The sequence below is a fragment of the Doryrhamphus excisus genome, linkage group LG8 (assembly GCF_037039965.1).
Source record: "Doryrhamphus excisus strain RoL-2023G ecotype Guam linkage group LG8, RoL_Dexc_Guam_v1.1, whole genome shotgun sequence".
Taxonomy (NCBI): Eukaryota; Metazoa; Chordata; class Actinopteri; order Syngnathiformes; family Syngnathidae; genus Doryrhamphus; species Doryrhamphus excisus.
Window position 1 is genome coordinate 8100022 of NC_136364.1, and position 16718 is coordinate 8116739.

General features: G+C 42.1%; 1 protein-coding gene across 1 annotated transcript in view; it reads left to right on the forward strand.

Annotated features, from left to right (window-relative positions):
• The window catches only part of LOC131134448 (protocadherin-16-like), a 98849-nt gene extending 95167 nt beyond the window's left edge, over positions 1-3682 (forward strand). Inside the window, exon 21 of the mRNA XM_058079740.2 lies at positions 1-3682. Within this exon, the coding sequence (XP_057935723.2) occupies positions 1-2597 (2597 nt within the window). The 3' untranslated portion in view covers positions 2598-3682.
• The last annotated feature ends 13036 nt before the right edge of the window (positions 3683-16718 follow it).

Consider the following 16718-nt stretch of genomic DNA (forward strand, 5'->3'; position numbering starts at 1 on the left):
GCACGCTATTCATCAACCAAAAAACAGAGTTTGATTTTGAGAATCCCTCCATCCTTGTGGTTGTGGAGGCTCGAGACCAGGGCACTCCATCACTCTCCTCCGTCGCTACCATCCAAGTTCAAGTGTCCGATACAAATGACAACACCCCCACCTTCCACCAGTCAGAGTACAGAGCTTATGTGTCTGAAGACCAACTTCCCGGCTCCACAGTTCTAGCCTTAGAGGCAGTGGACGGAGACCTGTCGCGGGACAACTGTGGTTTTGATTTTGCCATCGCCAGTGGGAACTTGGGTAATGCCTTCCAGATTGAGAGCAGCGTGCGCTTCTTGGAAGGAAAAGGTTTCCAGACAGTTGGAAGTCTGATACTGGTGGAGGAGCTGGATTTTGAAGCCGTGTCGAGTTATAACCTGACGGTCGTGGTATCAGATCGTGGGATCCCCCAGCGTAGCTCCAGCGTGCCTGTCCTAATCAGCGTTACCGACGTCAACGACAACCCTCCAGCTTTCAGCAGGGGCGAGTACAGCGTGGTACTGAGCGAGAGTGCCACTGCAGGGACAGAAGTACTGCATCTATCCGCCACAGATCCGGACTCTGCTCCCAATGCGGAAGTTCAGTACTCAATAAGCTCAGGAGACAAGACCAGCCTTTTCCAAGTGGACCAGTGGACTGGGGCGCTGAAGTTAAAGCGACATCTGGGCACCGAAAGACAGTTGTCCCATGTGATTGTTGTTCAAGCTACAGACGGCTTGGGACACTACACCTTTGCCCCTGTCAGCATCGATGTGAAGGATGTCAATGACCACTGGCCCTTTTTTCCACTCAACCAAGTAACAGCTAGCATCAGGGAAAACCAACCCAAGAATGCCTTAGTCACCATGTTGCACGCCATTGACCATGATAGAGGGGTTTATGGAAAGTTGAAATATTACATTGTAAAAGACTCTAAAGACGGAACTGAGGCCTTCTTCATTAACCAAACATCTGGAGAAGTACGCACCCGCTCTACCTTTGACTTTGAAAAGGTGAACGCCTTCGAGTTTATGGCTGTAGCCATGGATGCTGGCAACTATTCTGCTACAGTCACGGTGCAGGTTTATGTCACAGGGGAGGATGAGTATGATCCGGTTTTTACCTCCCCCGAGGTCTCACTCAACGTGCCCGAGGGTGCAAAGAAAGGTCAAGTCATCGGCAAAGTACACGCCAGAGATGAAGACGGAGGCCTGGATGGCATTGTGCTCTACTCACTGGCTGACACTTCACCTTATTTTGAGGTCAACAAATCAACTGGTGCCATATTTTTGAAGATGGACAGCTATAGCAGACACGTGAGCCGCTCTAAACGAGAAGTCCGCCTCATGACACTGGACGTGACCGCACACAGCCCTCTCCAGACGTCACGCACGGCGGCGGTCAAAGTGACCATTGACGTGACCCACACATCGTTTGGCCTGGCCACAGACATGAACATGCTGCTTGTAAGTGTCATCGCAGTTTCACTCGGAACAATAGTCATACTCAGTATAATCGCCGTGGCGCTTTTTTTTGTCAAACTGAGGCGCCAAAGGAAGGAGCACAAAAGACACGGGCGAAGCAAAGTGTCAGGCACCATGCTGCACAAGTTTGAGGAGACAAAACTAGCAGCAAGTGAAATCATTTACCATCAGGCCCTCCCCGGGTATGCAGCTGATCAGAGCAGCGGTAGCAGTAGCGGGGGTCCGTACACTCGGGGAGGATCCTTGGACCCCTCCCACTCAAGCGGCCGTGGCTCAGCAGAGGCTGAGGCGGCAGAGGACGACGAGATCAGGATGATAAATGAATACCCTCGCGTGTCCAGTATCTCTTCCTCCATGCAGGAACGGATCTCAGCCCGAGGTCCGGACTCTGGAATCCAGCAGGATGCTGATCAGTTGTCGGACGTGTCTTGTGAGCCTTCCGTTGATTGGTTCAAAGGGAAGAAAATGGGAACCCTGAATGGTACTTTGCTAGCTGGGCAGGTTCCAGTCTACAGAGATGAGGGGGGAGGCTATGTAGGCATGGGGCGGGGGCTCAGCATCTCTCACCATAAGGACTACTCTTTCCCCGAGGATGGAAAGCCGGCAGTAGATGGCTCCTTGACTGCCATCGTGGCCAGTGATGAGGAGCTGAGGGGCAGCTACAACTGGGACTATCTGCTGAACTGGTGCCCCCAGTTCCAACCCCTAGCCAGTGTCTTTACGGAGATAGCACGTTTAAAAGACGAAACCGCACCCCCTCACCCTCGGAGGTCCTTCCACCACAAAAACAAACCGGAGTCAAGAATTGACCCCCCTCCGCTTATAACATGCGTAGCCCACCCCGGGGCAAAAACTGTCCCACCCAAGCCTGCTGTGGGGAGGACATACCCTCACCTGTCTTCTTTCCGGAGATCTCCCCTCAGCAGTGATGGATCCATCTGCTCTGTGGCTATGTCGCCAAGTTTCTCCCCCTCGCTGTCGCCACTGGCGGCGCGTTCCCCGGCCGTCACGCCCTTCAGCGTTTCACAGGGCCCCTCGGCGTCTATCATCAGCGCCACAGAACACCATCTTGAGCACAGTGACCAAGCAGAGTTGAGGATCTAAACTGTAGAAACAGATCCCAGCCCTGGGATTTCTGCTTTACGACCACAGTGTTGGGTCAGTTCCGTTCTTTTAGCGATCCGGCTAGGTTCTTCATGAAAACAATTTGAACTGGCTGACTTAAAGGCCGTATGGACTTTGTTTTTTATTACGAACAAAACACTTTGTGCTCCTGTTGATCAGTGTTGATTTGCACATTCAAACGAGGATTCATACATGATGTCAATATTTTGTAGAAAAGCATTGTCTATATTTTTATACTTCTAGATCTGGCAGATCTGGTAGATCTGGCGTTCAAGTCTCAAAGGGTTGTTAAAGCTCTTGTTCCTATATTTGTATATTTGTAGCTTTTACTGTACCCTCGTTTGTACTGTAAGATGGATTTATCGCTCAAATGAACACTTGGATGAATGGGGATTCTTGTCCCAAATCATTGTAAATATATTAAGGACGCAGCGTCTTAGTCTTAATGGAGCGGGATCAGGTTTTCGCCGGATACGCTTGGAAAGGTAATTATGAATGTGAAGCACTCCAAAGTGTTCCTTTCAATGTGTGAGAGGAAAACGCCCACCGATCTTGTCAGGTGCTTTAATTTATCACAACCGGCCTTAACGCTTCTCATTTTCCATGACTGCAGCACGACTGACTTCATGAAAGGGATTACGAAAACACCATTTAAGCTCCAACAGTGCTGCTCCAACTTTGATTGTGTGTAGATGATGATATCAAAGTCAAATGTTATTTGATGGAGTGGGTGGAAAATAAATTACAGTATGAATGTTCCAACACCAGCAGAGAATGTTTTATGCGTCGTGTTTCGCTAGAATTCACCACACAGATGCCTAGAAGCCATTTCATGATTAAGTATCAATTGTATGAAGTAAAATAAAAACCTTCACTCTTGACATTATTTTTTTGTGTTTTATTTATTTTGTTGGCAGACCTCAGAAGCTCAGAGGCTTTGTAAATTATTGTGTTAAGAATACTGTAAGCAAGATATGTATATGAACACTCACTAATTGATAGACTGAAGGCTTTTTGTATACTTTCACATTTCTAGGCTTGTCCGCAGCAATGTTTGAGCTAAGTGCCTGATTAAAGATCTTTGGTTAAAACGGTGTGTCCTCTGTTTTTTTTCTGCTTTTATCACATATAGATATACAGTGGGAACCTGCACGGTCTGCAAAATTTGTAGATTTTTGGTTAATTTTATTAATAAGCCTTTTTTCCACAGTCAACATATGTCATTCATCATAAGTTGGTAATAATTTAGAAATGATATCAGCTATATTGTCCAGGTCACCAACCCACCTGTCGATCTAGCATTCAATCCTTCCCTTACTCATGAACAAGATCCCAAAGTAACCCTTAACCGAACTCTGCATTGATCCGTTGTGGCAAAGAGGGAGCAGAGCTCTCAATTCGTTTGCACATACAGATGCTAATTACAACAGTCACTTTTGCCACAAGAACGTCCGCAAGTAAAGCCATGTGCAGAGGGGTCGCGATGTGTGTGTGTGTGTGTCATTTTTACGGGAGTATCAATTGCTATAATGTGCAACTACTAAGAGCAGGAATCTTGTAAATGTATTGAGGGTTGAAGACTTGCAGTTTAAAATGATAACACTACCAGTATGTATTAAAGCAGGGGCCTCAAACTCAATTTACCTGGGGGCCACTGGAGCTAGGGCTGGGCCGCATCAGGTTTTCAAAAAAATTATTAAAAATTGAAAAAAACTTTTTTTTTGTTTCCGGTTTTTACTGTTCTCAAATATCTTAATTTTATCTTAAATATCTTAAAATAAAAAAAATATTTCTGGGTTCATGATACCATACAGCATCCATATAAAACTAACATTAAACTTTCATGTCAAGGCGGGGGCCTCAAACTAGCGTCCTGTGGGCTGCATTTGGCCCATGGGCCGCCAGTTTGAGACCCCTGTTTTAAAGCATAGGCAGCTGTCCAACAAGGCAAGAAGGCAGAGGTTGTTTTTCAAGAGAGCATCGTACCTAGCACTAAAGTTTTTTCTAATACATTGGCAGGGTATTTCCTATCTGACGACTCTACAAAGTGGGCCAGTGTTTGTTTGGGGCTTTTTTGCAGAGCTGCCATATGAACCCTTTTGTCAGCTATTGCGCACACCAAGTTGATTTGTTTTTGTCGTCTCCGCACTGGAAATAAGGGTGGAGCTGCGTGAACGGGACAATCCGTTGATGATATGCTTGGCGGCGGTGTCACGGTAATGAGCCCAATGCGGTTCCCAAAAAGCGGAGCACCTAATGTCAGGGGTCACTATTTACACAACAGATGATATGAGTAAGAGGGCGGGCCAAGCCATTACTCAAAGCTCAAATTAAAGGCTCGGTATAAACCAAATGAGATCTGTCATTTTGCCGTCAACACAAAGTGCATACACAGGAGGAAGCTGATCCCTTAACATGCAAGCTTTTTTTTCCCTGCTTTGTGACTGGATTGAGTTGTCACCGCTGTCGTGATTAGAATACGTAAACACCCTTTCCAGTGATTAATGGGATAAGTAAGATTCTGTAACTTATTGTCCAGACATAAACTGAATGAAGCTGCCAAGTAGAAGATAAGTCAAAACATCATAATCATTTAAGCTAACACACATACATTTAGCTACAGTGGTACCATGGTTAGCATCTTTCAACATACTAAATCAGATTGTAACTCCATTGATTTTTCCCATAATTAATAATGTAAATCCATTTAATCAGTTCCAGAAAGCCAAAAGCGTTAACACAAAACACATTTTTATAGTTTTAGAATGATAGTTTCACATGCATTAAACAATAACAAATAAGCTAGGTTATTTTTACCTTCATTGAAGACACATTCTTGATGGGAGAGATCCCAAAGACACAATGGGGCAGCGAGACACCACACGGACACCATCTTCCTGGTTTGCCGTCACTTAGTTCTTCAATTCCACTGTTTGTCACCTCAGTAATCCAAAATGGAGCCACAGAAAGTCTCAAGTGCCAACATTTTGATAAAGAAGAGGAAAACGTACTATTGAATTGAATAAAAAGAATAATGAAAATGTATAATGTAATTGAAATATTGAAATACGTTGAAATATTAAGGAAAACAGATGTTTTTTAAAGTGGTAATATTAGGAGAAACACACAGAACAAAATTAAGCTGCAGTTTTGGGAATATCAGGTTGGGGAAAAAGTTACAGTATTACTGGAATAAGGTCAAAATATATGAGTAAATTCATCATATTACAAGAAGAAAATTTACCAAGAAAGTTGAAAAAAGTTGAAATGTACATTTTTAATGGAAAAAAGGCTGTAGTTTTAGGAATTTTGAAGTCAAAATAGAAAGAGAGTCAACAAGAAACAAATGCAATTTTACAAGAATAATATGAGGCAAGCTACTGTCATTTTAATAGATTGAATTTGAAATATTAAATAAAACAGACATTTTTTATGTCGTACTATTTTTTAAGTCGTACTATTAAGAGAAACAAACAAAACAAAATAAAGTTTGCAATATTAAATTGAAGAAAAATTTGCAATACTACGAGAATAAGGTGAAAATATGTGTATTTACTTTTCAAAATTAATGTAATGTAATATTATTAGAAGAACATTTACAAGTAGAAATAGTTATAGAACAAACAGCCATTTTTACTTGTAATATTATGAGGGGAAAAATAATGCCATTTTATTAGAATAAACTTTAAATGTGGGTTTTTTTAAGTCAGATTTTTATGAGAAAAAAACTAAATTTGTAATTTTTGGAAATTGAAGTTACGGAAAGTTATAATGTGGGAACATCATAATGCTATGAGAACAAATTTACAAAGATTATTTAAGAAGATAGTTTAAATATTTGAAAAGTTAAAAAAACAGCAACAATAGGAAAAAAAGAGCAAAGCGTGCAATTCTTATGAAAAAATTGTCTTTTTCACTTCATATCACCAAGCTAAGATGCGTTTTCTTATTGAAATACAGTATATACTATAACTTCTTGGCATATCTACATCCTTGCTCGCATGCTTCAATAAATTATTTTTGTTGCTAAACTTGGCTTTGAACAACTAATAAATTATCAAAGCAATAATGTGGCGTACCTCAAGGGTCTAGCCTGGACCCTCTGCTTTTCTTTTCTTCATGTTTTGCACATTTACTGAATACTGTTCCATCTTACTGTATAGCGTGATGCGTAAATAAATGTGTGCCCGCCTTTTGTCTTTGCTGAACTTCTATGAACTATACTATGTGATAATACTTCAACTGAAGTATTATGGCAGGGTGTACTTAAAGGGTCTGCCCTTGATCTTCTGCTTTTGTTGCATTTCTTCCGTGATGATGTTTGAATGAAAAGCCCCTCCCTATTTGCTTGGAGTGAACATGCAGCCTGTAGCGCGGCCACCTGTCATTAAAGAGGTAGCCTAAAGCGTTTACCCTCATCATCCACATTTTCCACAAAGCATTGGTGCTCCTCAGAAGTCGAGGTCTTTTGCAGCCTTGAAGACATAATGACTAAAACGACTGGGGGACATAATGGTTTTAACATGGCTGCTCAGCGCGGGAGCTCTGTGCCATCGCTGTCTCTCTGAAGCTTGAAACGTAGGCACAGAGCTGAGCTGGTGTCGGTGAGATGATATAATATGGCGGATCAATCAGAGGAAATTATAATGTATGTTAGGAATGTCGATCTTTGAGCTGCTTTATCTGAAGGAGCTTATGGAAAGGATGGGATTCTTCTCCCAAGAAGCCAAGGCTACCGTCCAGCGAATTTGAGGCCAAAGCAGTCGAGCGATCCTTTTCATGCTTGGATTACCCATAAAGCCTTGGTAGCTACAGTTTGCACGGAAGTGTCTCCTGCGACTCCAGGGATGCTCCGTGCTCAGCTTCCTACAAACCCTTGTCCAAACATTCCCTCCCCACAGTCGCTGCTGACCTCCCTTGCCTCTTGGAAGTCATTTTTTTCCTTCGCCAGGTTTTTTGCAGGACTAGCAGGAAAGGGGGGAGAGGTTTCAAAACCCGTTGGCATGCAAACCCAACGTCTATTTTTGGAGTGCATTCGTTTTTTTTTCTTTGAAAACAAAAAAGCCACAGGGAGAAATAGGCAATAATGGAGCGAAGGGGGTCTGTTTCTCATTTGGCCCGGCCTGCCAGCGTCAGGGGGAACCACAGCGGTGCGGGGAAAAGAGGAGGGCGGCAGATGAGGGAGTTAGAAGTATTTTTCCTGCAAAACCACAGCCAAATCTTTTGGGCCCCCATCTTTAAGCGTTGTCTCCAAGCAACCGAGCCAGCATGGATCCCTTTACTGTCTCTGTTGTTGTTTGTCGCTCGCCTTTTTTTGACTTTGTTCCTAAATCTGCCATGACTAAATGCACTTTTCTTTAATTTGTTGCCTGTCGTAAATTCAATTCTGACACGGCATTGTTTGGAAGACTGGCCGGATTCCACACTGCCGCCATGGTTGTCACTATAACTGTGTGTAGTGAGTCAACCCTTACGGAAAAAATATATATTGCAGTATATTGGCAAATATAATGCTATGTGTTAGGAAATATATTTCCATATATGGGATCTTATGTTTATATTTTTCAATATATTGCAATATATGCATAGATCATATATGTGTATATATTGATACATATACAAAATATCTTGCGATCAAGACCAAAAAAGGACTATATTTTTACATATATAAAATTGCATATAATTTGGGATATATAAACTCTTATATTATATATTTGGATTTAATATATTTCAATATATTGAAAGCGGAAATCATTTGTATATTCTGCAATATATTGCCATATATTACATGAATATATAATATATTGTATAATATATGTACAAAAATATATTATTCCATGTATTTATAATATATAATGTATTGGAAAATATAATGGAAAAATAATATATTATAATATAATACAATATATTTAAAGTAATATATTGATAAATATATTTTCTTTTCGTAAGGGAACATATACTATCCGACAAGAATTCAGCAATGTTTGTACATTATATAGCTGCCAGATATGTTATTATGCCAGTTTGGCTAAATGACGCCGCAAGTTTAATGTTTAATATTTAATGAGTCACACCACTGTGATGTTCCATGGATGAGGAAGAGTTTCCCACCACTAATTCTGTGATCGAAAATCTCTGGTAAAGACCAAAGAAACCCGCTGTTCCATCCACTGATATTTGTCCAAAAACCCTTTTTCATATTTCTGAACATGCGGGAAGCGTGGCAGTATGTCATGTAACGTCAGTGAAGACAATCCGAGCGTGCTATTATGCCTCATTGTTATCTACTGAAACGTCTCAATTGCTAAATCATAATAGTTGGAGGATGGATATATGGATCTAAAATACATTTGCAGCACACACTCCCAAACCAACAGTGTCCATTGCCAGTGGAAACCCCGTTATTAACATGAAGTATTATCAGGATCAGCCTTTCATTTTCAAGAGGAAAATGTCTCCCCGGCCACATAAAATCCTGCTCTGAAGTCGTTCAAAAGTACTTTTTTTTATCTTCATGCACTGTTGTCAAGCTAAACTTTGTTTTGAACAACTGATGTAGTATCTGAGCAATGGCGTGTGAAAAGTCTTTTGTGGTGAACCTCAAGTGTCCCTCCTCGATCTTCTGCTTTTTTTTTGCTTGATGTTTTACACATTTACCAAATGATATGTTGTCTTTCTAATATGATATGTAGACAATGGTGAGATGGTTTTACCGCACAGATTCACAAGCATTGATTTTTATTGTAGCACAGATTTTATTGTGAAGTCCATGAAGAATTGCCTGGTAAATCAACGCTGTGACAAATCAAAAACTGCTGTGCTTTAGTGCATTTAAAAAGGGATTAACAGGGTCACGATTAAGGTTAGTATTTTGGAAACTAACTAACTCGACTTTTATGGCATTAAAATAATTAATCATCACATGGTTTGTCTGGTATCAGGCCCAGTATCATGCCCCCACGTGCCAGTATCAGCCCGAGACCGGGGGCATGATACCTGGCCTGATACCAGACAAACCATGTGATAGCCTATAAGTACGTACTATAAGTAATGACCTTGGAAAATATGAATGTCCTTATTGAATCTAATGGTTTAATGGTTAGATTCATCTTGAACATGCACAACAATCAATATATTGATAAATATATTTTCTTTTCATAAGGGGTTGTAGACATCTCCCTCATGGCGGCACACTTATGTAAGAGTAGGGGTCCTAACCCAACCCAAGGTTAAAAGTAGAAGTTCTAACCAACCAAACCCAATCCCAAGTCTACTGCTTTTGAATTTCCTGAAATGTAAGATGCTGATGTACTCTATGATGACTGCATAAGGGTTTTAATGATGACTAAAGAACGTGTGTGGCTCACTTGCTCTCAGTGAGGAGTGTCACGACTGCTGATTTTCAATCAGGACTTCCACATTCTCCGAGGTGTGTGGTCATTAGTGAGAATTCTTCAGCCAAAGAACGTACATGTCATTATCGCTTGTATTCAGGAGACATCAAAAGGAAAGTACTGTTTCTTAGCACGTAGACGCGTAATTGTGATGTCAACATTTCTTACTGAGTGGGAAATCAAGGAGTCGGAGAGTACGAGATGTGTAGTTCACTGATAGAGTAGTGTGTGTTTTTTATATGAGTACCTTTCTCCCTGATGTTGAGTCCCCTCACCACTGAATTTACATGAAGTTCAAGTGAGTTTGTGTGTTGTTATGCGATACACTGCAAACCCCTGAAGAGATGACTGCAGAATGCTGATTCAATAATTACATTTGTTGGCTTGGCCTAATCAGATCTACTTCTCTGCTTGTGTTACCTTTCAATTTCTGCTTTAAACAATTTTTGTATCATCTTACCAAAGCACAGACTGAATGTCGCTCATTTTGGGAGCTTTTTTGTCTGCACTTAAATCCCATGCAGTCAGCTTCTGTGCTTCAATAATGTGCAATCGCTAAAGCAGTGGTTTCCAAAATGTGGCTCGGGGGCCATTTGTGGCCATTGCATTTTCTGCTAACAAAATGTCAACAGCTCGCTTTAGAACCTTACGAGGCAGGACTACAACATAGCAACCGCCAACCAGAATAGTACAGCATTATGTTCTTAGGTAATTGTTGTGCATCCTATTGAAATGCAAGGGATATTTAGTATTGTGGTCTCCAGGCGGCTGTAAAGACACAAAACATTGAGACTAGGGGTGCTTCAACCGATCAGTATCATCCTATATTGTGGTCGGACCTGGAAACAATGAACCGTTATGAACGAGGGACTATGAACTGTATTCTTCAGCCGCCAATAACAGAAAGAAAGCTAAGACCGGAAACATCTAATTGGTGCAAAAACATCTATCGTTTATATCGTTTATATCGTCTATAGAGCAGTGTTTTTCAACCTTTTTTGAGCCACGACAGTTTTTTTTACATTGGAAAAATCTTGTGGCACACCACTAACCAAAAATGTTACAAAATGTCTCGCGGGCCGCGAGTTTGAGACCCCTGGGTTAAAGGAATATTCCATCCCTGTTCAATTCTTTCCGTTTGAGCAAATAAACCAAATGCAATTGGAATATTTGGGTCCATGTATACTATTGACATAATGGCTATTGATATAATATTTGCAAATGATGATTAATAAATGTTAATTATAAAAAGTGATATTGGATAATTCCTCACGGCACACCTGACGGTTTCTCAAGGTACACTAGTGTGCCGCGGCACAGTGGTTGAAAATCACTGCTATAGAGCATGCCTCCAAGACAACAGCCAAATGGGTGAGAGGCATGCCCTCTCATGTCCGCCCAACTACGTAGTGACAAATCTAGTCAAGAGTCTCCCCTTTGGGACATGAAAGCACATATCGCTCCCATCTAAAAATCTGTTTTGTGTGAGACATTTTTTTTGAATGCCAAAAAGAAGCAACAGAAGGACGTTTATTTGTAGTTTGAAACATATTTGCTTTGCTTTTCATGTTTTTCACTCAACTTTTTGCAAATGCCCAATTATGCAAATTTGACGATCACATCATTCCCCCCAAGCAAATAGATTGCAGTCCTGTGAGACACACTGATGAATGTTTTTTGCCATAACAGAACGTTGTATTACATAAACTCCCCCGGCCGAGCATAGAGGCTTCTTTTAGCTTGCTTTGCACAAGATCATCTTACATAAGAAAATAACATATACCGTTATTGCATCTGAAAGCTTGAGTGCAGGAAGACCATTGTGGCACATAAATCCCAAATCTACCCAAGAATAAACGTGTTGGGCCAACTCCACTTCTGCAGCAGGGCTTAAAGAAGAGGAAGGCCAAAGGAAAATACTTGAGCCTCAAGCGCCATATGCTTTCATTTTCACCTCTGATGAAGTTTTTTCACTTCCAAAATATTGAGACTTATTCTGTCATTAAGAGCGGTCGTCGATGATGCGGAATTTGCAGCAACCCACTCGGCATCTCGTCAAAATTTACGACTCATAATTGCTTACCTTTTTATCGCTTATAGGAAACGATTAAGGTCGGAGCTTTGTACAGCGGCAAGAATGCTATTGATGTCTTCGGAGGGGCCGACATTAAAATCAGCTTTGTGTTAGTAATCACCCACATGAGGACTGGGGAGTTAAAGCCACACATGAAAGGCTGTTCTTATGCTTCTATAGTCCGCAAGCATTTTGATTTGTGTGGCAATAAACCACCAAAGTGGCCCACATCAAGACGAGGAAAGTTGACTCACTTTTTAAAATACATGACTTTAATTCACCTGTGACTCAAATGTTGCTTGTTATGTTTACTTGGATGCATTTCAATTTCATTAAACGTACGCAAACTGAGGCAAAAGAGAAAATACACTTAACTGGAAAACCAAGCTTCCTCTATGTCTCAGAAGAATTTTTAGCAAGCACAACCAGTGTTGGGCATGTTACTATAAAAACGAGTTAAAATCAGTTATAGTTACTAGTTACTCCAAAAATGTAAGTGAGTTACTAACTGAGTTACTCCACTACAAAAGTAACTAGTTACCAGTAAAAGTAACTATTGCATTACTCGCAAATGGGCCTGGTCTTCAGGCGAGAGGCGAAGTACACCCTGGACTCGTGGCCAGCCAATCACAGGGCACATATAGACAAACAACCATTCACACTCACATTCATACCTATGGACAATTTGGAGTCGCCAATTAACCTAGCATGTTTTTGGAATGAGGGAGGAAACCGAAGTACCCGGAGAAAACCCACGCATGCACGGGGAGAACATGCAAACTCCACACAGTGATGGCCGAGGGTGGAATTGAACTCGGGTCTCCTAGCTGTGAGGCATGCATGCTAACCACTTGTCCACTGTGCAGCCCTACTCAAAAACATTCATTCATTCATTTTCTACCGCTTATCCTCATGAGGGTCGTGGGGGGTGCTGGAGCCTATCCCAGCTGTTTTCGGACGAGAGGCGGGATAGACCCTGGACTGGTGGCCAGCCAATCACAGGGCACATATAGACAAACAACCATTCACACTCACATTCATACCTATGGACAATTTGGAGTCGCCAATTCACCTAGCATGTTTTTGGGATGTGGGAGGAAACCGGAGTACCCGGAGAAAACCCACGCATGCACGGGGAGAACATACAAACTCTACAGTGGAATTGAACTCTGGTCTCCTAGCTGTGAGTTCTGCGTGCTAACCACTCGACCGCCATAACATATTCATACTTAATACAATTAACTATTGTTGCCACCGACTAACATACCTCTTCCTCAGCAGTCCAAATGGTGACTGAAGAGGAGCGCACCAGAAAGGCCGGAAGTGACAGCACCACGATGCTGTCAAAGTTCACACAACAAAAAGAAGTGCAAATAAAATGACTGACGATAAGAAAATACATACAGCGACAAATACATTCATAAAATGAATTATTGGTGAAATTAAATTAACTAAATTAACACATCGGTTACACAAGGCACAGCCATCTTGGTTTCAATCAGCATCTGAATGGGATGCTAACGACCATCATTGGTCATTGGCAAGCAAAGACCTCACTCCATTGTCTGTCCATCATTTGACAACACCAAACCATTTTTGTCTCCTTATTTAGAAAGGATAAACTGGATCTTGCACCAAGTTCTCGGTCTAGAGCTCTCCTATAGTCTGATTAGTGTTTGTCTCACCTAGTCTTGGAGCATGAACTCATGAAGCCTCCTCAGAAGAGACAACCTCAACAGTCCAGTCCAGGATGCAATGACCTGGATGAATGACAATATTCACAAGCCAAACATTTCCCCGATTGTTTCTGCCTGGATCTGCGCCAAACAGAGCAATCGCACTTTTCATCACATGATTTGAGCACCCTGTTCACATACTGGGAAAAGGGAGAGACTCGAGTCACTTTATGGAATCGTTGACCTGGCCAACCAGATTTCCAGCCAGCAGTGATGGACTTTAACTGCTGTCATCAAGGCCTCTCGATAATGATGATGATGATGATGATGGCGCTCTTACATGGATTGACTTCCCAACTCCGCCCAACCACTCCCCCTACTCTACTAACATACAGCAGACGCACACTTGACCATGAAATCCAAGTCGAGGCCTGCACGGGGTTTATTGCTGCTGCTTCTGTCGTGACGCCACAACCAAGGGCGGCAAGCAAACAATGTGCAAACATAAAATGCTCGACTGCGTCTCATTTCCTGAGCCGCACGTCTGAGTCTGCTTGAGCAGTTGGATTTGTTCACAAAATCACCTGCTGCGCGTTGGAATCCCTGCAAAGCAAGTTCATAGTATTTAATGATGGGAAAGTTCTTTAATGACTCAACTTTTTATGAGTCACTCTCTTAAGTGAATCGGCTACTCAATTCAGTGAAACACCAGTCTTCATCGAGCATCTGTGAGTCAGTGAAACTAGAGTCTGGAGTCAAATACTCGTGAGTTAGTGAAACTGTAGTCTTCATTAAGTACCCGTGACTCAGTGAAACTACAGTCTTTGTCAAATACCCATGACTTTGAGTCAGTAAAACTCGAGTCTTCATTGACTATGTGTGAATCAGTGAAAGTCCAGTTTTTGCCAAGTACCTGAATCAATGGCCTTCTTCAGTCTTTGTCAAAGGGAAACTCGAGTCTTAGGCACAGGCCTGCCTGTGAGTCAGTGAAGCTCAAGTCTTCTTCATGTACCCGTGAGTTTGGGGGGGCTCTGGTCTTCATGGAGAATCTGTGAGTCAGTGAGACTCCAATCTTTGTCAGATACCCGTGAGTCAGTGACACCCGTGTACTGGTCGCGTACCCGTGAGTCATTGAAACTCGAGTAATCATCATGTACCCGTGAGTCAGTAAAACTCAGGTTTGCATTGCGTAATATGTGAATTTGTTTTTCACTGTTTTTATTAGGGCCGGCATGGCAGTCGAGTGGTTAGCACGCAGACCTCACAGCTAGGAGACCAGGGTTCAAATTCCACCCTCGGCCATCTCTGTGTGGAGTTTGCATGTTCTCCCTGTGCATGCGTGGGTTTTCTCCGGGTACTCCAGTTTCCTCCCACATTCCAAAAACATGCTAGGTTAATTGGCGACTCCAAATTGTCCATAGGTATGAATGTGAGTGTGAATGGTTGTTTGTCTATATGTGCCCTGTGATTGGCTGGCCACCAGTCCAGGGTGTACCCCGCCTCTCGCCCGAACACAGCTGGGATAGGCTCCAGCACCCCCGCGACCCTCGTGAGGATAAGCAGTAGAAAATGAATGAATGAATGAATGTTTTTATTAGTAGGAGTCCATCCATCTACCAATTTTCTATGCCACTTATCCTCACTAGGGTCTGGAGTCTATCCCGGCTGTTTCAAGCGAGAGGCGGGGTACACCCTGGACTGGTGGCAGCCAATCACAGGGCACATATATAGACAAACAACCATTCACACTCACATTCATACCTATTTTTGTAGTTGTATTATGATCTTTTGCTGTTTTTGTTGTTTTTGGAATAAAATATGACTATAAATGGCCCCTAGCTGTACTTTGGACACCCCCTGCATTGTAGGCGCAAGACAAGTTATGGTGTAATAGCTTAAAAAATTCTTTTTCATGGCTAGAATTCCTGAATTTTACCACACAATCCTGACTAAACTGTCCTAGACTTCCTTCCAATAGTGGCCTTCACTCTCATACATGCTGTGCCACACTTGAATAAAGAGATACCTTACCTCAAATAGATGCCTCGGCGGCGGGGTCATGTCTTTACAACACACATCGCCTGAAGAGCATCCTGTGCACAGTATTTGTAAATCTGATGTTTGCGGTGTTTGCAGTGAACGATTCTGGATAAAAGCTACCAAATCTTTAAAAACTGTAAAAAAAAAAACAAAACAATTTTTATAGACACGCATGTATGCTAAATGTCAACACTTAATGACATTTGCTCACTCTTTGAAATCCCTGGTCCACACGCCCAGCGTGACCTGCTGGATTGAATGTTATAGTAGCATACGTGGGAGGTCTGCTACCAGCATACGAAGGATAAGATGGGTTTTATCCACCTGACGTCGATTTGGCAGGACTAGAAAGGAGACTTACACACTGCTAGCACTTCAACCGTGACCCAGATGCTGCAGGAATTACTACATCAAAGCCGGATCACTATAAATAATAGTTTGAATGTATAAATCGTGTTTTGTTGATGAAATATTTAAGATTGGAGGGCAGGTTTAGGGGTCATGAATGTGCTAATGAGTGCACAATACGGGATATTGTCTTTTTCAGTTTGAAATGAATCGCTCATTGCATTGATTTGTTATTGTTTTCCTGTGTTTCTGGGCTGGATGCTTGGACATGGGTGTGGTGGCCATGGCGATGCGTTGCATTGTTGACTACCACAAACAGTGACATCCCTTAGCGTGCAGAATGGGAGTCACTGCAACAGAAGGTCATGGTTAGGGTTGTTTCAAACATGCTTAACACAGTCACGTTAAGGAACATGGCATGTTTACACTTGCACCATCCAAAATGTCCTCAAAGGAGAAGGAAGGAGACTTTTCCCCTTTTCCACTTCCTGTGTTTAAATGGCAAAAAGGAGAAAGAAAAGAAAAAGAATCATGAATGTGTAACAATGGATAGAAAGATTACGCAGGG